The 22565-nt window shown below is 45.7% G+C and overlaps 1 protein-coding gene across 1 annotated transcript in view; it reads right to left on the minus strand.

Annotated features, from left to right (window-relative positions):
- RXRG (retinoid X receptor gamma) overlaps positions 1-22565 on the minus strand; it is a 44136-nt gene that overhangs the window by 16403 nt on the left and 5168 nt on the right. The window contains exons 2-4 of the mRNA XM_060009114.1: positions 11083-11330; positions 2776-2920; positions 426-605 (exon numbers count right to left, since the gene is read on the minus strand). Coding sequence (XP_059865097.1) covers positions 426-605; positions 2776-2920; positions 11083-11330 — 573 coding nt within the window. The remainder of the gene's footprint in view (positions 1-425; positions 606-2775; positions 2921-11082; positions 11331-22565) is intronic.

The following is a 22565-nucleotide window of genomic DNA, read 5'->3' on the forward strand; positions in this document are numbered from 1 at the left end:
GCTTCCCCAGAGTGAGGATTAGAGGGGAGAAGTCAGCTCTGCCCAGAAGGTCAGACTGATGTCCCATTACAGGGCAGCACAGAGCGATCCCGAGACCTCAGTTCTGATGCTGTCTGGCTATTGGAAGGGCAAGGGAGAGGGTCCAGTTTGGACCATCATCTGAGGTCCAGGAGAGGATAGGTGAACATGGAGGAGGAAGATGCTCTTGCTATCTTTGCTCGGGGGTACACACTTACCAGGGCAGGAAGCATTCAACTGAAATACTCGAGAAATCATGGTACCCAAAGTCATTCCCCCCTCCGCTTCAAACTTCTTCCACATAGTCCAGCCTAGCAGGACTCTTTCCTATGTCCTGCACTTGTTTCCATCATTTATATGCAAACTGCTCTCCCCCGAGTGGAGGGAGGGGTAGTGGGGAACCTCACCTTCCCTCTTCATGCCCATGACAAGGCACTTCTGATAGCGACAGTACTGGCAGCGGTTGCGCTGACGCTTGTCAATGAGGCAGTCTTTATTATCTCGACACGTGTAGATGAGGTCTTTCCTTATGGTTCTCTTGAAGAACCCTTTGCAGCCTTCACAACTGTACACACCGTAGTGCTTTCCTGGTCACAAGAAAAGGACATTCCATAAGTTATTCTTGTGTTTATTTGGGTCTTTCATGCAAAAGAACCCCTTGGCTCTCGCCTAGGAAACTGGCGCATCACCTAGGCAATGGGACAGAAAGCAAAGCAGGGAATGCAGGCTTGATGACAGGAACCAAACCAAGGCAGAGTAAATATGCCCTTCCTCGTGTCTACCCTCTGGAAGCGACTCTCTGGAGTCACCAATTCCAGAGAGCATTATTAGAAAAGTCCTGACCTAAGATTTTGCTTACATTTATTGAATAGGGCAACTCTTATGTTTAGTTAAGCAAAATGTTCTGCCTTCATTTAAGACATCAGTATACATAAGAAATAAAACTATTTAAGCTTGTTACGTGTTATCTAGCAGGAAAAGAACCTCAGCTTCACACATATTTCCCCATAATTGAAGCCCAAGGACTTAGGAATCTCACTTAAAAGTATTATCCTCTATCATAAACTATGAACAAGAACCTGAGTTATAAATTTTTTTATATACTACTGCCTATTGGAGGAGTAAACTGGCTATGATCTTTATGGCATAATATGACATATAATCTTGAGATGTGACATAAAGATCTGATGGAAGGTAGTTTTGCTTGATCCAGAATAATCTGTTACATGTTTCATTGCCCTTATTACCTGTTCCACGCATCCAGTTTTCCAGGACTCCAGCCAGAGATGGCTAATTTGGTCAGGAGAGCCACCATACCCATGCCCACATAGGCATCAAGAATCAATCACCATATACTCTTTCTAAGTAGAAGTCTTCCCAATACTACACACCATGCAGCTATGCTCAATGGACTGGAATTGTGGGACTTGAAAAATACAATGAAACAGATCATTCACAACATATTTATGTCTGATTCTTGAGTATGACATGTGATACTGTTTAGTTATAGACCTGACATGACGTTCTAATTTGGTTGTATTTAGGCTGATATCGAAGTGAACTTGAAGTCCCTGAGAACTAGCCAGTGTAAATATGTGCATCCCAGGAGCTTACATTTCAGAGGAAGCCACTCTAAGATGCAATGGTGGCTAGAGATAGCCTGCTTGATGAAGTTAGTCTGTGCCTAATCAGTTGACTATACTAATTTCCTGAACTCATAATAAATACAGGCTTTTATCTTGGGCTCAAAAAACCTAATGCTCTCAGCTCTGAAGTATTTGTCTTTAAGAAACATGGGACCAATTTGTCATTCCCGTGGTTCTTCCATATACGAAAGAACTGCCCAACTTTCAATTAAACCATAGCAGAAAAAACTCTCTATCAGCGTGGCTGGAATTAGGTTGCTATGGCAATGGTCAAGTCTGCATGATTTGGAAACAACTTTTTGAGAACAAGCAAACATCAGCTGTGTAGCTAAGTTCCAGGCACCTGGAACTTTCAGTGGAGTCACATTTTGCAGGGACTTTGGTGACACTAAAAAGATGAGAAAATATTGTCAGTCGTCATAGACAACTATAGAAAAGAATCTTCCTCATTCATCAAATCAGAGATTCAAATGTCATCAAAATTGTTGAGATGGGGAGTGGGGAGGCAGGAATGATGGAGAGGTAGGGACACAAGTCAGGAAAGAAATAATTTGGGCAAAAATGGAAAAGGATCAAAGAAGATAAAATCAGTGAAAACACACTTATTTCCACCTATGGAAACATGTTAAAAACCTAGAATGTTGTAGAAGGAAATTCACTAAAATATCAAAGGGTTTATTTTGTTAGGAACACTATAGATAGCTCTTTGTTTTCACTGGTACTTTTCTAGTTCTCCCACATTTCCTATGTTGGGATATTATGTTTAGAATTATAAAAAAATATTTTTTTTTAAATTAAAGAGACTCTAACTTGAGATACTTGCTCATTACAACAGCTTCTCTATCCCAGATACACACGCAACACAGTAACTCCAGGGAAGGGCTTCTGAAATGTTTTCTATAAATCTAATCTCACCACATGAAATTATGCTTTAAATTCATTAAGGCTGTGGTGACAGAAATTTACAGCCTGGGCCCCAAGCTGGACCATCCTCAAAGACCCTTTTTCTCTCGCTGGGTACAAAGGAGCCAAGTGGGCAGTGGAAGAGGTGTCTTCTCTGGTATCCCCATTGCATGGGGCACTTGGGAGGAGCGTATGCTTCTGTACATACCTGAGGATCTGTCCCCACAGATGGCACAGATGTGTTTAACCAGAGATCCAGGGCTAGTGGATGGGTAGTTCATGTTTCCAATGCCAGGAAGCCCTGGTAAGGGTTTGATGTCCTCTGAAATGCTGACACTGTTGACCACATTTAGCTGCAAGAGAAAAAAATACAATAAAACACAGAGCCAGGGTAAACCCAATCCCTGAGGCAGAAAGCAATAAGGCCATCCTTGAGGGAAAAAAAGTGGGTTCTATTTCGAGAAGTAGTTTCCAAGTACAGAGTATCTAAAATTGCCTATGAGGGATGTGAATTTAAGGGAGAAAAAGAGTAGCATAGAGGAACGAAGTCATTTCTAAATGCCAAAACCTAAACCGAAAATCACAACACATCTACATCAGAGCTCTCAGCTTTTACTCATTTTACTCATGTTTTATTTGAGCTAGAAATCCACGCTGAACAGCATACTTAGGACAAGTCCTCTGTGTATTTTTTAATTTTTTATTAACTACATCCTGCCTATTCAGCAGTACTCCAAGGGGAGCTATGGCCCTCAGGCAAAAGACTTAGACTAGGAGAGAACCAAGGAAAATATGCAAGTCCATCCGCTTAGTGAATCAACAGTCATTTACAAGCACTCACCACGTCAGGCACTGTGCCAGGCTCTGGGATACAAAGGTAAATAAAATGCACACTCTTAAGACGTTCACAGTAAAGTGGAAGAGACGATACGTGTAGTGGTCATCTCAACAAGCCTACCGAGGATGGTAAGCCAAATGCCCAAATCATTGCAATAGCACCAAAAATTAGGTTAAAAGTCCCGGATCATGTTCTTGAACTTGTCTCTAAGGAACAAATATCTTTTCATGAAAATATAAAATCTTTAGAGCCAGAGACCATCTGCCTTGTCTTCCGGGTGCCTGACGTGAACCCAGCATGTGGTAGGAAGTTGGTAGAACTGAATGGCTGAATAAACGAACGTGTGTGTATCCCTTTCTCCACCCCTTATCACAAGTTAACATTAACTCCGCACCGCCACCCCTTCCTTGTCTCCCGGTGCTCTTAGGGACATGACTGAGAAGCTGCCTCTACGTGTCTTGTATTCCTCAAAGAAAAGTTAAATAAATACAAGCCAGTTATCCAATCAGCAGTGTTTCTGTACCCATGGGTACAGGTCAACGTTCTAGGCACTGTGAAGGGAGATATGAAACGGAGGTCTGTGTGTCATTCCTCAAAAATGATGAAAATCTCACTGAGGAGTCGGAACGTGCCCCCAAACAAAGAACACTTCCAAGTAAGTTCAAACAAAGGTGGTGCTGAGTAAGTGGGAGTTAAGTGCCCGGTAGAGGCACCTGGTGAATATCCGGGGGTTTAAGGGAAGGTCCACTGGCTTCTGCATGGTCTATGTGACTTTTGCCTAACTGAAGTGACTGTAATTCCCAAACTGAACCAAGGGTAGGATTTTCTTCTCTATTCAAGGCCTTTGGGACAGAAGGAATGATCAATAAAAGCTAAAATACAACAGAGCCTGAGTTAGGTTCCTTCTAAATTTACTAGCTTTTCAATTCACTAAGCAAATATTTATTGAGCATAGGAGGTGGGCAAAGGCTCTGGGTTAAATGCTGCAAGGGATGCGAAAAAGAAAAGACAGCTTTCAAGGCCTTGCTTTGAAATCAAAGTCACCAGGAATTTTTAAAAATTCATTCATAGGAGGCATGAAAACACGTCCATGGTGGGAGAATTCTCCCTCCTCTTCCTCTTTCTCCTCCCCCCTCCCCCTGCTCCCTCCTTTTTATACAAGGCTAAGGCAAGACTTCTAAGTCTTATATTCAGTATTTTGTTTTGTTTTGGTGTAATACAGTGGTACTCAACCCCAGATGTACACCTGGGAGCTTTGGAAAAAATTAATTCCAGAGCCCCACATGCAAAAGTGGCCTGAGGGCCAGTATGGGCTAGGAATTCTGAGTGCCTCAAGGAAATAGTTATTAGCACTTAGTTCCACCCCATGAAAGAGATGACCCCCCAAAAAAGAGCCCTCTAGCTAACCATGACTTTGTCTGCAAATCCTCAGATGGATAAGAAAGGTCATGGGAATAAGGAGGAGGACACCGTCACCTCGGGCTCAGGAGGCCCTCACCCACCTTCCTCTCCCACTCCCATCTCCAACAGGACCAGATCCACCACCTCCAGCCCACAGCAATCACAGAACAGTAATTATTGTTCTTGCTACTGTAGGTGCTACCGTCCAAGGAAAGTTTGCTCAGCGCTAATTAGCTATTTTAATCCTTACGACAACCCTATGAGGTTTTCCTATTTTTCAGATGAGGAAATTCAGCTGTAAAGTGGTTTATTCTTAAGTTCATTCAGAAATCCTGGGATACAAAAAGGAAGAAGACACAGGCACTAACTCAAGAAACTGACCATTCCTGAGATTAAAATCTGGTTGGGATAATTTAAGAAAGCAAGTGAGATTAGGGAAGATGTCCTGAAGGAAGGAGCATTTGAGCTGGGACTTGACAGCTTTAAAAAACGGGGAGCACAGGGAGATCAGCATGGTGCTTTGTGACCACCTAGCGGGGTGGGATGGGGAGGGAGGGAGGGAGAGGCAAGAGGGAGGGGATATGGGGATATATGTATACGTATAGCTGATTCACTTTGTTATAAAGCAGAAACTAACACACCATTGTAAAGCAATTATACTCCAATAAAGATGTTAAAAAAGTTAAAAAACAGGTAGGATTTGGATGGGCCAGTGATGGACAAAAAGTTTTGACCAACAAAGGCCTGAAGGGAAGCCCAGGTATTTGTGTCCGGTGGATGGATGGGAGACAAGGCTGGAAGGTGGGCTGTACTTGATTGCCTGGCTAAGGAGAGTGGATCTAATCTGAGAGGCAATGAGGAGCCATGAGGTTTACAGCAGAGAAAAAAGGTCCTCAAAGTATGAGGCAGCAGCATGGGGAAAGACTGAAGGAGAGAGACACCAAGCCTATTGCCCCTGCCCAGGTACCATGTTAGGTGCCTTCCCAGATCTAACAGGTGGGAGCTGGAACCCCGGGCTCTTGGATCTCAGGTCATCGTTCCTCCTTCCCCACATTGTCTGTCTTGTGTGGCAGGAGCTTCCCAGACCGCCCCTGCCCTGACTGCTTCCTGCCCCACCTCATTGGCAATGAGCACCCAGAGGAACCAACTTGCTTCTGGCCACTCTCTCCTGGAAGCCTCTCTCCGACACCCCCTCTCTTCCTGAGTTGGGCTGGCATTAGGAGGCAGTGGCTGGGACAGGTGGGTTGATGCCCTCATCTCCATCAGCCTCTTTGCTGGCTTGGGGTTTGCGTGGGATCTGAGCAATGGTAGATGAGATCGAAGGTGGCCCCCGGAGCTCAAACCCATTAGCTGCATGGTCCCCAGTGCTGCGGCCCCAGCTGTCTTGTTCCATTAGAAGCAGCTCTGCTGAAGTGAGCACTTTAGAGCTGGGATGTACCAGGCGGCCGGCTGCTCCTGAGAGGAACACACTTGGCTGGCCTGTCTTCCATTTGCAGTCCTCTCAGCCACGGACTGAATGCATCCTAGATGCCCTGGAGCCATCACAGAACATTGGGAGCCACATTTCTGAGCGGCTTTCAGCCCAAGTTATTCCACTCAAGGCAGATACGTGGCCAGACAAGCAGGCTGCAGGCAGGCGCACCTCTTCCAATGAGTGGTCTCCTTAGAGTGGCCTTTCTTTAACCGAGTGAGGGTCTTTGTCTAAAAGAGTACAGAGCCTGGACCTGCCACTTCCTTGCTGTGTGATCTTGACTGGGTGACTTCATTTAGAGAAGCTGTTTCCTCATCCACAGACTACAGCAGTGGTTTTTGAGCTCAGAGAGTGTGTATGGCGGGGGGTGGCAAGGTTGAGTAAGAAGGCTTCATATCTCCCACCTCTAGTTCACCAGACCTGTTTTTATTTGACATGTAATGGCTTCCAAACATACTTTCACTTGAAAGAAAGACTTTATGGCTTTTTAAAAAATCATTAAACAGATGATCTTTAAGGTCTGTTCTAGCTCTAACATTTGCAATTCTTATTATCAAAGTATTCTCTGTAAAAATGCAAGCATCTTAAAGGATAATAATTTGGTTATCAAGCACTACCTGGGCAGGAATTATCAGGGACAGAACCCAGGTCAGGCAGCTGGGTCAGGAGAGGAGAAAGAGGCGGGAGCCTTCCAAAGGTAGGGCCTGCTTCGGGGTCGAGCCAACAGATATCACACTTAAAAAATGCAGCATTAAACACACACACAGACACACACACACACTCAGAAAAACATGATCTAGATCATTCTGTCTGAAAGCTGCATAAATATCTTCTCAATTATATATTTGGTGTTTTGGGAAATTGTTCACTCCACTTAGATACTCCCCAGGGAAGGGACTGAGTCTTAAACATTTTTTAGATCTCCAGTGCTTAGTGCAATGAATGATTGTTGAAATGAACTTCTCTAGAACCTTTCAACAACAAAGTACACACACCTGAACCAATGATCACACAGTTGCATAATATATATCACCTAGGTGTATGATATAGCACCTAGGTATAATAATAATATTAATAACACCACCTTATTGCCATAGAGTATCATAAGTGCTTAAGCAGTGATTTTTCAAATCCACATCTCCTTTGATATTCATAAAAAATCCCTGTAGGGTAATCAGGGCAAAATGTGTTACCCCACAATAGAGGAAAGGGAACTGAGATAAATATAAGTTAAAGTGGTTTGCAATAGTTTACCCAGTTCCTGCCTCCAGAGTATCAGTTCATTTCTCTTTATTCCTCACGACTGAAAATCCAACAAGAGTTAAAAAAAAAAAGAAGCTCAAACACCGGGAAGACAGAGCACAGAACGAGACACCCCCCCCCCGCCCCGCTGCCCCCACACTGAGCGCTTCCCTTCACCCTCAAATTGCACTTACCCTAGACCCAGGTCACACAAGGCACATGTTTCCCGGACAAGTCCCACTCAGCCTCAATCCTGGGCAAGAAAGGCAGGATGCATAGGAATCGTCTATCCAGAGTGTCCAGAGTCCAGCTCACCGTGGCTAACACTAAGAGCACTAGATATCATGTGTTATCTAGTTAATTGGGCAAAGTGTCACTGCCGTGTGGCTCCAGAACCCAAGCCCCAACGCCGCTCAGCTTCACCAGTGCTGGCAAGCTTAATATAGCTCCCAAAGCCAAACTTGGCCTTGGCCTCTGCACACAGCCCAGTTGGCCAGGACCAAAGCTTTCAGCTGACCTTTCAACCCCAATCCCTCTGTACAGACATATGGTCCAGGAATAGCGGCCCTGCCACTCACATGGCTGTGAAGCTGAATTTATTGGCCAGGTTTGGCTCAATTAGACTGGAGCATGGTGGCTAAAAGCAGGCTTGGAGGGCCGGTGCCCTGCCCCTTCCCCACCCACAAGCCCTGACACTGGTCATTACCTCACCCTGTCTTATTTCTTCCTGATACAATGATTGCCATTTGAAACTACCTGGTGTATTCATTTCGTTTTTGTCTGTCTTGCCTGCTCCAGTGTAATTGCCATGAAAGTACAGGCTTATTTAGTGCTTTGCCCCAGAACCTAGGACGGTATCAAATAGTGCCTGATATGGAGTAGATCCTGCTAAATAGTTATTTGAATGAATGAGAATGTCCTTTGCAAAATTTCACTTTTGTCCCAGAACTTCCACTTCTCTTTCTGTCTCTAACCTATTGACTTTGACCTGCCTTCCTGGCATCTGTTCACATGAATGAAAATGAATAAACCAATCTCTTCAAGTCCCACATTCTAAAGGGTATGGCATCAGCCGCTCTGCCGATGACAGTGGGTGAGGGTGGCATAGAGCCATGTCCCTCCCCACCACTGTCTGGTCCCCACTCATCCGAGTGGTTGACATCTGGAACACACAACCGGAAGTTCACAGGGCCCTTTCCTATGCTCCCTTCGGTTCTGCCCCTACACCTTCGACAGCACGTACAACGTGACAATTTATCTGCATGATGTGGCACATCCCCCACAAGACTCCTTGGGAGCACCGATTATTCATCTTTTAATCCTTGGCAGCCAACAGGAAGATCCTGGGGTCACTGGTTAAGTCAGAATACAAGACAGCAGTGGGCAAACGCAGCATCATAAAGATTGAGTGGGGATGTGGAGATCTGGGGTGTAACCCTGGCTCTGCTGTGACTGGTGGTGTGAGGTTGGACACATCACCTGAGCCCACTGAGCCTATGTGGGCTGAAGGACTTAGAACTAGTGGTTCTCAGCTGGGCAGGGGTGGGGCAGTTAGAATCCTCTGTGGGAGTTTTACAACCCACACAAGGGCCAAAATATGGGATAAGGGAGAAATGTGTACTATGAAAAAGATCCTACAGGTGAGAGCCATTAGATTACAAATTGGGGTTCAAAGGGCTGGCCAAATGGGACCCACAGAAGTACTCTGCTTGGCCCATGGAGTACTTAAAGTCTTTGAATTTGAACGGCTTCAGGGTATGAGGGCAGCTTTGTACAGACCGCTCCAGGCTCATTCACCTACCTGTGTTACCTGCCTGGCCCCTGGCTCCTGCAATCCCTACACTAGATGATCGCTAAGGTCTTCTCCAGATTCTCTAATCCATAGATGAAAAAATTACTGAAGTCCTTACCGGCTGTAAAATTCTATGACTCCACATGGCTTTGCTTTCAGACTCTGAGCACATGAAATGTCTTGGAAGGCACTCTAGGGATAGTCTCTGAAGTTCTCTTTGTAGCAGTAAGAAATGCTAACACAGTGGGAGTCCTGCCTCTTCTTAGAACTACAAATTCAAAGGAGGCTACAGGACCTACTAATTCTGCTGCTAGATGTCTTGAGGGACCCTGGCCCAATAGTGAGATACCAGAATAGGGAGAGAGGAGAGTCTGGTAGATAAGATCATTGCTCCTAATTCTTCATACCCTTTGCATTGTGTCTTTGTAGTTCCTCCCAATGAAACAGGCACAGACTATTCCCCTGTCCCACCAATGTTGGAGTTGGTCACACAATTTTCATAGGCCAACGGGATATTAATGGACATGATGTGAGCAGAGACTTCACTGTATTTTCCTGATTTGGTTTAGACTTTCGCATTCCTGGGAGATACCTTGAGAAAAGCATGCCCCAAGAAGCTGCCGCTTCTTTAGTCTGGGACATGAGGAGCTGACCTGCACCCAGGCTGCAGCCTAGCCCAGCTCACCCACCATCTGAAACAGAGCCTTCCTAGCCAACACATAAACTTGTGAGTAAGAAAAAAATGTGTGTTTTTGTAAACCGTGGCAATATGGGGATTGTTTGTCATGCAGCATCATTACAGCAATAGCTGACCACTACAAGAAGGGAAGGTTCATAATCTCAGTGTGACATTGCTAGAAGGAAGTACACAGCATCTGGCCATCCTGTAGCTTCCTCAGAGCAACAATGTAGTATCTACCATGGATATACATCCTTGCCTCTCTTGTAGCAAAAGGCACTAGGAATTAAAGTGAGGGTTGTTTTTTTTCTCCCGAGTCTCCATAATCTTGACCTCTATCTCAGAGATAGCATGTAGGTAACACAGTCTGCCTATTTGCCTATTTATCCGTGTGCCACATCTGCCTATTTGCCCTCTCAACCGTAAGCTCCTGGAGAGCAAAGACCACAGCCTGATCATTTCGGTATCCCCTATAGCAGGGGTCCTCATCCGGTGGGGCCCCAGACTGGTACCAGTCCACTGCCTGTTAGGAACCTGGCCGCACAGCAGGAGGTGAGCGGTGGGCGAGTGAGTAAAGCTTCATCTGCTGCTCCCCACTGCTCGCATTACTGCTGAACCATCCCCCCGTTCCCCACCCCTCCCACCCCCCGATCCGTGTAAAAATTGTCTTCCACGAAACCTGTCCCTAGTGCCAAAAAGGTTGGGGACTGCTGCCCTATAGCATGTCATAGAGCACTGGGCAATTCACTGACTCAAAAAATACCCAGTATTGAGAAGAATCAAGGGGGTCCACCCCATGGAAGACAAACAGGCCTGAGAGACACTGAAATCACAGCCAGGGCTGAACCATTGAAACCACAGGGGTGGCTCCCTTTCAGCCACAGTTTTCTGGACCATGAGGCATCATCAGTTCTCTGGGGCTGCTCTGCCTGAGGGCACACTCAATGAAGGCCCTGCAGGAGAGAAGTCTGCAGAGACAATCCAATCCCTTTGCAAGCATGCACTAAGCACCTGCCGAGTGCTGCCTCTGTGCCAGGATGAAACTATTTAGGATGTCTGGAAAGACGCTGGAGAGGACAGACAGACACCTACCTGAGAGCTGGGCGGGGCAACCAAATTGATTCCTGGAGGGGCTGCAAGAGCTCCTGAGGGTGGGCCCATGGCAGAAGTGATGACTCGATATGGAGAGCCCAGGGCATTGAGGGGGGTCCCCACTGCACTCAGAGTCCGTGGGGCACTCACTGGGGTGTCAGTGTAGCTGGGGTGGCTGTCCATGGGCTTCCCTGTGGACAAGGCTGCCGACGGGCTCATGGACGTGGAGCCAGAGTGGCCGGGGGAGCCTGTAAGGAGAAGATCAAAGGTGATGAGAGGCTATGAGAACACAGGGATGGCACACTAGGACAGAGCCCCCTCCTTTTGTTTCCTATATCCTTCCCCTCCTTCCAGCCACACCTGCACACCTGTGAACTCCCGCAGCTGGTAGAATAAAGGCAAGCAAAGAGCAGAGAGGGGAAAGGGCCTGCTGAAATACTCATTGATGTGCCAGTCCTCTGGTGCACCACATGACATTCACCTTGAATTGTGTCAGATCAACAGCCAGGGCCACAGGGGCATAGCCCACATGTCCCCGGGCCTGGGTGACTGTGACCTGAGCCAGTCAGACAGGGAAGGTGAGTCAATACCAAACCCTCAGTTGGGGGATGGAGTGAGCAGGTGTCCAGGCTGCTCCAGAATTCCCTGCCTCAAATTCCTATTGCTCTGAGAACTGGGGCAGGGCTGAACCTATAAAGTCGGGAGAAATTCATTCATTCATATGTAATGAGCATCTATTAAGGTGCAGGAACTACACCAGGTGCTAGGGATTCAGAACCGAAGGGAACACAGCTCCTGCCGTCGGGAACACATTCCGTAATGACCACGGGGAAGGCAGAGACTGTTATCATGCCCTTGACGGCCAGTAGCTTTTGCAGCTTTATGCCCATAAGGTTCCTGTCCTGCCAATCTCTTGGAAGGTTAATCAGTGCTCAGGGAAGAAGACTCAGGATGCTTGGGCATGGCTCAATGGCCACAGAGGCCCAGGAAGCACAGCCAGGACTGCCCAGAGTGTTTCTGCCTCCGGGGATAGGGAGCTGCGGCCACAAGTGTCTATGAAATGGGCTCTGGGCAGATGGTACCTGGTACCATTTTCCCCAGATAAGTTGAGCCCAAGTTTAGCTGCAACTCAAGATGAATGAAAAGAAGGGTGCCCCACTGTCATCTCAGGAGCTTGGCATGGAACATTCTCTCCAGAAGAGAGGAGCTGTGAGCCTGAGCGTCTGCAACAGCAGAGGAGAGACTGGGAAAATAACAGAGAAGCCCACCCTAAATCACAGCGCCACTGCCCTGTGTGGCTGGCATTGCAAGAACAGATTCAAAGGAACCATGTGTTAGGCCCCACCACAGCACCCATGCTGTCCTCGTGGATGGGACATGAGAGGATTAAGGGGAGAGATGGTCAGTAAGCATGGTTTGCTGGAGAAACCATCCAATTCTCTCCCCTTCCTACTGGAGCCCAACACCACGCCAGGCAGATAGGATGTTGAAGGGAGTAAGTCACGTGCCTGACCTTAGGTGGTTCACTGTTGGTTCAAGGAATATCTCTTGAGTGCCTTCTACATGCAGAGAAGGCACTGCATGTCTTAAGCCTTTCGGAGACCTCAGTAGCACTGAGCATAGTATTAGGAACAGAATTTAGGGAGGGAGGTACTCTCTTCACATTCTGGAGGGAAGCGTGGGGCATCAGAGGTATAACTGTGCAGCTATTCTTAACCATAAATGTCCCACTAGAAAAATGTCAACCTGGAGTTGCCCTTGGAGCATCTGCTAACTTAGTTAAGGTCTACTTATGGAGAGGACGGTCACTCCCATGTCTGAGGAGCCTGTGCCCTTCTAGTGATTCCACCTAAGAGTTTCAGCCTATCGGGTGTCTTGTCTCATAAACAGATGAATCCCAATCATGATCTTTTAAGTACCACAACTGAGGTGAACCAAATGCTCTGGGTCCACAGAGTAGTGGTAAAGGGGTTTAAATGAACAAGTGAGACACTTCTTATGTGTCCTGAATAGGCAATTTCCATACATTAACTCATTTTATCCTGATAATAGGCCTATGAGTATCATCTGAGCCTTTTTTTGTTTTTTTTTTGTGTGTGTGTTGTTTTTTTTTTGCGGTATGCGGGCCTCTCACTGTTGTGGCCTCTCCCATTGCGGAGCACAGGCTCCGGACGCGCAGGCTCAGCGGCCATGGCTCACGGGCCCAGCCACTCCGCAGCATGTGGAATCCTCCCAGACTGTGGCACGAACCCATGTCCCCTGCATCAGCAGGCGGACTCTCAACCACTGCGCCACCAGGGAAGCCCCTCATCTCAACCTTTTACAGATGAGACCACTTAGGCTCAGTCTCACCCCCATGCTGCTCCCAGTTCCGGGATGACTTACCCCCACCTCCTTTGTCTAGCAAGTTCTGATTCATCTTTCAAGGTCTAACTCAAGTATCACCTCCTCCAGGAAGTCTTCCCTGGTATTCCTACTCTGGTTTAACACCCTTTTCTGTTTTGTAAGTAACAGCTTGTGTATTTCCTTGTATTTTCCACTAAATTGAGAGGGGAGAAAAGTGTCTGTTTATGTATCCTCACCACTAGCACTGTACCGGCATTAGCCGGGAAATAAGCGACAGAGCCTGGATTCAAACTGTCAATCTGAAGCCCGTGCTCTCTCCTGTGTGCTCTGTCAAGGATAGCAGAGATGATTCAGAGAGCCATCATATCACAAAGTACAAGGTAACTCAATTATGAAATGATCTCATGCTGAAAGTTCATCTGAAGAAGAGAGAAGGGGGCACCTTCCAAGAGCTCAAGACAGAAAAAACAAAAATCTTCCCAGACGGTCACTGATTAGAAAGAACAATTTTAGACTCTTCTGAGGCGCTGGAAGTCTGTGACATTTAAAGAGGCCAATGTACACCTTGAGCCTGTTACTAAGATAACATGTGACAGGTGAGTTAGGAGCCAGCCCGACTTGATGGGCAAGGAGCCGTGAACTCGGCAGGGATGACAGCTGTCCTTCCCCACAGCCAAGCCATCTGAGGGAAACCGACTTTCCCTTCCAGCGTCGGCTTTCCAAAAATGGACCAAAGGGCCCTGCATATTCTGTTTTAATTGGATCTCAGAAACTATGCCTTTCATTTCTATATCCCCAAGGTAAAGCCCAGTACCTTACACCAGGCTCAGAGCTATGGGACAGACGGGAACAAGATTTTCCTTCACACATTCATCAACCTGAGAGTTCCCAAGGTGTGGAAACTGCAACACCAGTGGTAAGGGACATTTTAGGTCGTGTTTTAAGCGGTATGTAGGCAAACCTTTTGAAAATATTAATAGTTTTATATTCATTTTCACTGTCTCCTATTTACAGCAAGTGACTCTGCTTCCGTTTTTTATATAAAATGATGTTCCTCAAAATTGCTATTTAAGTTTTCAAAAGAAAAGTAAATTGACCTCAGAACACTTCTAAGTACAAGAACACATGTTCGATATCATGAAAATAGTATGCAAAGGTATGATGTTTAAGAAACATGAACTGTGCAAAATATAAAAATATGGACTTGGGGAAATTCACAAATTGCTTCCAGAATAAAATGGTATGTGAGAGAGATTTAAAAGTACATTGTTTTTATTATATTTAATAATAATATAAATTAAGACAATCAGAATATGGCTTGACTACTCAGTGATGACAATGGTATATTGCTGAGATAGAATTAAACACAGTTAAAGTTTGATTTACAATGGCCTTTAAAATGTGGTTTGTTTCTGTTGAGTCAATGACCCAGAAGAGATGGGCTACGTTATAACCATATTTTTTAAAGTAAAATTCCAAAAGACAAATACATCTTACACAAATGCATTTTGGTTCTTTGCCTCTCACAATGACCCAGCGTTTCTTAGAAATAACAGCCTTGCTTTTAGAAAAGGTGGAAAACAATGCCTACAATGACAAAAGTGTTTCTCAATGGAAAATTAATCCATTCTCCCAAATAGACTCTAAAACATACCTGTCCGTGACATTTTTATCAGTCTCTTTCACTCTCACTCCTTTTTTTTTCATAGCCATGTGGGAATTACAGCTAGCACAAGTTTTCCAGAAACCTGGGTTCTAGTCCAAATCCGAAGTCAAGTTTTTCTCTAATGCTTCTCCCTGGCTCCTCTGCAGAGGCTGGGAGCCCAGTTCTCCAGCCTCTGCAGCCCATCAGCCTTGCTCGCTCCCTGACCACACACCCTCCTGATCCCTGTCAGCCTCTCACACCATGCCCACTGTCAGATGCCCAGGAAATACACAAAATCCGTACTCTGCAGAGTTCACTCTCTTAGCATAGCCATGATTTTTATAGAAATTAACTTATCTGATGGGAGAGGACTTTCTCAGGGGCTTCTCTTCTCTCCTGGTGACTGAAGAAGCGCCTTTCGTATTCCCGGGCCTTATTCTCCCCGGTAAGGAGTCAGCACACAATGGCTTCTAAGATCCCTTCCAATGCGGCTCCATGCACATTGAGGTAGGTAGCACATGGCTCACTGGCGTCTAAAAGAAGTGCAGGTGGTGGTCTGCAATGGTCTGAGTCTGGACCACTTGCTAAGGGGCCCCTGTCATCATCAGCTGGACCATGTTAGCCCTTCAGGCTGTTTGGGATTCCAGATTGCACTTTGAGATGCTGCTGGTGTCACCAGGAAGCAAAGCTCTTTGGGAATCTGCAGGGTGCATACACTCTATTGATTTCCGAAGTCTGTGTGTGCATTGTATGGGCATTAGGGGTGCAGTCTATGTGGATTACAAGCCTCTGAAGCCCAAAAGTCCTAGGTTGGATTGAGGTTGTACCACTTTCCAGTCACATAAAGTTGAGCCAGGAACTGGACCTCTCTCATCCACAGTTTCCTCAGCCATAAATGGAGACATGCATACCTATCTCAGGGCTGCTAAGAGCATCTGAGACGACTGGCCCAGTGGTAGCAGCTGCAATTACTTACCATACTGTAAAAGTGGTGAGGGAGACCTGAGTCTGGCTTGAATACCATTGTAGAAGATTATGTAAGTAAAGGGTTTAACCCAAGCCATGTCAATAGTAAGTGCTGTGTTAAGGATTGTCTCTACCATACACTAGTACGTACATACCAGTTGTTTATAGTATTAGTCACTCCTCTGAGCACAGAGTGCCCCTCCATTATCCCAGCCACCCCAACCCTTCCCCTAGGACCCTCGAGATCTCCCCAGAATCCATCCCAGCACAAAGATATCCTCCATGCTAACTTCCATTCTGAGTACCTGGTGACCTACTGCCTGTCACATATTTTAAATTTCACCATGATTATCATTGTGGTATCTAGCACCGTGCCTGGAACATGCTAGATGCTCAAAAAATATTTGTTGCCTAATCAATGAATGGAATAGATTTTTTGGTTAATTAGTGTATACAACTATATACAGAGTTCATCAATAGAAATTATTTGCATAAGAAATCTATGTCCCTGATGGTTTACCAAATCCAAAATCCCTGCAATCTCTAGACAACAAATTGCATGTGTGTGTTGAGGGGGTACTTATTGAGAAAGAGAAGCCCAGGTACTTAGAACTACAGAATTCTTACCAAGGCAAGGAAGTTGCTTGGCAACCTTATCCTCAGCCAATAAACGTAAAATGTTAAGCATGAGTCTTTCTAATTGGCTAGACAAGAGAACAAATGGCTTGGTGCTCCACCCCTTTCCTGCTGTACCTGGGTAGAGAATTCACTGTCCCAGCTTCAGGATGGAATGGAAACTTATGATCAATCATTGATAATGGTTAATACCCATCCACAGGGAAGGGGACAGAGGCAAAAACTTGCTATTTCTAAGAGTCAGAACTCTCCATTTGAAGTCCAGGGAACATCACAGGGCCCTACCCCACTCTACTCTCTGTCACGGTGGGCACAATCTCACACCCGATCTGCCTCCTTTTCTCCAATGGAGGAATGTAGTACATAAGCCTAAGAATCATAGAATATTCAGAAACCTGGCCTGTTCTTCCTAGTTGAAGGGAAACTTGCTCACACAGCCTTTCCCAGCTTGGCTTGTAATACACAGACAGGCTGCAAGAGAGGTAGGCCAGGGTCTGCCGTATGAAGACACTTAACTGACACTTAAATTTTATCTCCTCTACTAAGTAACAACAACAGATAATATTTATTAAGCAATTGCCATGAGCCAGACATGGTTCTAAACACTTTACAGATATTGACTCATCTCATCCCTACAAATTCCTTTGAGGCTACCAACTCTCACTCCTATTGTACAAATGCAAAAACTGGGGGAGAGAGAAATTAAATAACTTGCCCAAGAAACATGGCTAGTAAATTATACACGTGGCATTCGATTCTAGCGGAAAAGCAGCAGACCTGGATTTTAATCCCAGCCCCACCTTATACTATACTAGCTGTGCAGCTACTTATAGCAGTTACTCAGGACCACTCTTCCATCAAGCCTCCCTGGACCCAATTTCTGTCCCCAACTCTGCCCTTCCTAACCCGACTCATGGCCTCTCTCAGGACTTTGACCTGGTACTTTCTTTTTTTTTTTTTTTTAATTTTTATTGGAGTATAGTTGACTTACAATGTTGTGTTAGTTTCAGGTGTATAGCAAAGTGAATCTGTTGTACATATACATATATCCCCTCTTTTTTCGATCCTTTTCCCATACAGGTCATTACAGAGTATTGAGTAGAGTTCCCTGCGCTATACAGCAGGTCCTTATTAGTGATCTATTTTATACATAGTGGTCTGTAGATGACCTGGCACTTTCTGACTAGAACACTTCCCATCTGCCTCCAGCCTCTCACATCAAACACAAGCTCTGGTTTCCTTCATCAGGGGTCCCAGCTCAGCCTAACCTTTTCCTCCCTCTTTCTTCCACAGAAGGGATACTCAGATGCCAGGGGCTGTCTAATATGCGTTTCTTATATTTAAACTGCTGTGGCATTTTCAAAACCCTTTCACACACACATCAGAGCCGCACGGCCACCCTGAGACCAGATGGGAAGGTATTTTACAGGCACTGAGCTCCACATTTTAACAGATGTGGACACCAAGATATTAGTTCTCAGGGAGTGAGAAGAAGTAGAGGCTGTATCTCTTAACAGGAAGCTTTCTCTGCTACCAATGTCCTTTCTGGCTTTCTTGATGGGGAAAATGAAGAAACGTGATGGAAGTGGCTAGCGAGCTGTGGGAGAAGAGGCACTCCTTCTGCCCCCGAGGCTCAGCCACCTTGGCCTCTCAGCAGGAATAAGAGAACACAGCAGCTGATAGGCTGACACGGCTGTGTGCAGCCCTGGCCAACTGGCCAGCCTTTCTGGGCTCACACAGGGTAGCTCTGCCTGATTCCTGCAGTCCCCAAAGGAGAGCTGGCTGGCTGTTCAGGGTAGGGGCTGGAGGTTCCTTCTTCTAGTGCCTGGAGAAGGGGGAGGGGGAGATTGGCATCCTCCACTCCCCCCTCCATCCCTCCCTTCTCCCTCCACCCCACCCCCTCCCCTAAAACCTGTAATGATGGAGGTAGTGAAAAGCAGGCAAAGATTAATAATCAGCCTCATTATTACCAGCATTATATATAATTATAGCAAAACCTCACTCATTTGGATCAATTGAGAGAAAAATCAGTCTAAATTCATGACAAGTTGGCAGATTACTTTTAAATTACGATTTTTATACTTCTAAGTAACACACGTGAAGAGTTTGTTCTTCAAGTACCACAAGCTAATGGTTATTAAGTGGGGATTTTATAAAATCTGCTTTAAAAGACTCTTTTGTAATTAACACTCCGTTAATATGCTAATGGGGTTCCTACTATGCTTGCTTTTTAAATTGCTCGAAAAACGATGTAACGTAAAGAGGCTCAACACTTCTACAATCTTAGTTGCTTAACAAACCTTTTTTGTTATTTTTTCATGAATGAGCAAATACAAACTAGCTCCTGCCATGATCAGTTTAATCACCATTCCAAATTAATTCTGTCCTAAATTAATAAGGCCATATTGTTTTGGGGTAGAAACCAGACTTTCAGGACTTGAAGAACCACCTTATTTTATAGAAGAGAAACTAATCCCAGAGAAGTTGCATGACTAGGTCGAGGCCACACAGGACAAAAACACTGGGTCTTCTGCTCCCAGGTCCAAGCTTATTCCGTCCACTACATACTGCCTTACATTCATAAAACTCTTTATAATTATCCGCTGTGTATTTCCATATCAGTTATTGGTTCCATCAGTCAAAAAATATTTGTTGAGCGCCTACTGTGTGCCAGGCTCTGTGCTAGACACTACGGATATAGCAGTCCCTTGGAGGCCACTGTCTGTTCCATTCAAGCTTCAAACTGACTCAGAAGAGTTGGAAGGGCAGAAATTATCCCCATTAGGCAGATTAGAAAACTGAGGTTCAGAATGATAAAGTGACATTTTCAAGTGCTTATTGTGAATTACTAGAGACCTAGAATCTGAGTCTAGCATTATTTCTGTCAACCTTCCTACACGTAATTAACGGCATTTGGCCTGCAAACCAGCCTTCCCACCCAGGACCAAATTTGAACTTCTCTGGTACAGATGGATATTGTGCCATCCCTAACACATTCGAGGCACCAGGGGGTACTGGAGCAGGGTCTCCACCAACCAGGACAGGCTGTCTGACCCTTTAAACAAGTTCCATGCACTGATACACCATGTACCAGCCCATCCACCAAGACAAATGCCAGGAAGTGCTCCAGGCATTTGCTGAGGGTGCCCCCCTCTCACCCCTTGTTCCGGAAGTCCTTGAACACCAGTTCTGCCCACACCTAGCTCTTGAATCCATGACCTCAATCTCTTTCTCTGTCTATACAGGCTTCTTGTACATATATGCTGTCCCTAGCCTCTCAATATGGACTGTCTTCTAAAGACAGCAGTTGTCTTAAAATACAGCAAACCATATCCCTAGTGCAATGTTACCATTGGGTAATGGACATGGTATTATTTGTTCTCAGGTTCCAGGTACCTAAATTCCTTGAATCTATTCACTTAACTTCAGCCCCAAGAAACGTTTCCAGGAATAATTCATCTCTAACTGTTCTGCAGACTTCAGAGCTTGTAACTGGTTTATATACTCCTTCAGGGCAGAGGATGGGTCTTAGTTCTCGGTGTCCCACACAATTCTTGCACAAGCCAGATGCTGAGACAAGGTGTGCTAAATGAATGATTGACAGGCATTCCCGGAGCAGTCTGGATATACTTTCCCTCCTGAAGATCTCTAACCTTTGCTCTGCTCCCCATGTCACTGGGGCTGAGAAAACATAGGTACCGTGAGCCCCAAGCCTTCCAAGGGACTGCTTCCTCATGACACTAGTGACCAGCCGAAGGAGGGACAAAAGAGATACTGAGTCACAGAAATGAAACTCAGGCAACCAGCCTAGAAGAAACAGCCCAACATATTTATTAAACACTTTCTTTGCCGCTCCTCTTTTAGTAAATGCTTTTTTAACCAAAGATCACAAGCTTTTCCATTTTTTAGGTTCAGATGCTGAATTCTGAAATCCCATCAGGAATTTGAGTTTGGTCTTCAACCTAGAATCGCTTGCTCTCTCCCTCACCCCTTTCTCAGTTACAGTATCTGATAAGGGAGCCAAGGGCCCCAGGGTACGCAAACTGAAATTGGGGAAACTCAGGGGAACATGACTCGTTAAGAACACTGGCCTGGGGCGAAGGTATCCTGAAGATTATAGGGATGGGAGGTCCCAGGTCACTGCTCTGTTTCTGCCGGATCTCATGAGTGTCTGCCCTGGAATAACTCGTTAAAATACAATTTTCTGTAACTGGCACAGAATCGATGTCTTCTTTACTTCATTTTGTCAGCCTCTCCTACTGCACAGTCTGACACTTTAAGAACAGGCAATACGGGGCTTCCCTGGTGGCGCAGTGGTTGAGAGTCCGCCTGCCGATGCAGGGGACATGGGTTCGTGCCCCGGTCTGGGAAGATCCCACATGCCGCGGAGCGGCTGCGCCCGTGAGCCATGGCCGCTGAGCCTGCGCGTCTGGAGCCTGTGCTCCGCAACGGGAGAGGCCACAGCAGTGAGAGGCCCGCGTACCGCAAAAAAAAAAAAAAAAAAAAAAAAGAACAGGCATACCTCCTCTAAGAAAAACCTACATACAAAATTTTAGCTGAACTTACTACCATAGTCTCCAACTTTTCTGAAGTAGGAAAGAGAAATGAACTTTTACTGTGTGTTTACAATTATCCAGGCTTTATTTTATTGAACCCCTATACTGTGGAAAGTTAACCCTGACCCTGTGTAGTTGGTAGTACTGTTATTTTACCAAAGTGTTGGGGGAGGGCTCTCTGTGGCTTAGCCTCCCTCTACTCTTCTTTCTGCCACCCCAGGTGGCTCCCGAGGGGGCTCAGGGGAACCCAGTTTGAAGACCATAAACAGCCACAGGTCCTGGGCAAGCCCCACCTGCTTTCCCAAGTGTCCTCATCTGTAACTGAGGGGTCAGAACGGATGAGCAGCAAGTCCTTTTTCTAGCTTTAAAGATTGACCCAGCAATCCCACTACTGGGCATATACCCTGAGAAGACCATGATTCAAAAAGAGTCATGTACCAAAATGTTCATTGTAGCTCTATTTACAATAGCCCGGAGATGGAAACAACCTAAGTGCCCATCATCGGATGAATGGATAAAGAAGATGTGGCACATATATACAATGGAATATTACTCAGCCATAAAAAGAAACGAAATTGAGCTATTTGTAATGAGGTGGATAGACCTAGAGTCTGTCATACAGAGTGAAGTAAGTCAGAAAGAGAAAGACAAATACCGTATGCTAACACATATATGTGGAATTTAAGAAAAAACAATGTCGAAGAGCCTAGGGGCAGGACAGGAATAAAGACGCAGACCCAGAGAATGGACTTGAGGATATGGGGAGGGGGAAGGGTGAGCTGTGACAAAGTGAGAGAGTGGCATGGACATATATACACTACCAAACGTAAAATAGATAGCTAGTGGGAAGCAGCCGCATAGCACAGGGATATCAGCTCCGTGCTTTGTGACCGCCTGGAGGGGTGGGATAGGGAGGGTGGGAGGGTGGCAGATGCAAGAGGGAAGAGATATGGGAACATATGTATATGTAAAACTGATTCACTTTGTTATACAGCAGAAACTAACACACCATTGTAAAGCAATTATACCCCAATAAAGATGTTAAAAAAAAAAAAGATTCAGCTCTTGCAGGGAAGGGAAGGGGTGCAGGGAAGTTATTTAGAGGTAGTGCTGTTAATCACGCTAACTGGGGGACAATCAGAAACAGTAATGAAACTTCTCTGGAATGATCCCCTAGGGGTTGGCAAACATACTCAACAGGGCACATCCCTGTGCATTAGCTTATGCGTTTGACCACAGCTGCTTCCCCATCACAACAGATCTGAGCAGTTGTGGAAGACACTATAGCCAGCCAAGACTAAAATGTTTACCATCTGGCCCTGTAGAGGAGAAGT

The sequence above is a fragment of the Delphinus delphis genome, chromosome 1, assembly GCF_949987515.2.
Source record: "Delphinus delphis chromosome 1, mDelDel1.2, whole genome shotgun sequence".
NCBI lineage: Eukaryota > Metazoa > Chordata > Mammalia > Artiodactyla > Delphinidae > Delphinus > Delphinus delphis.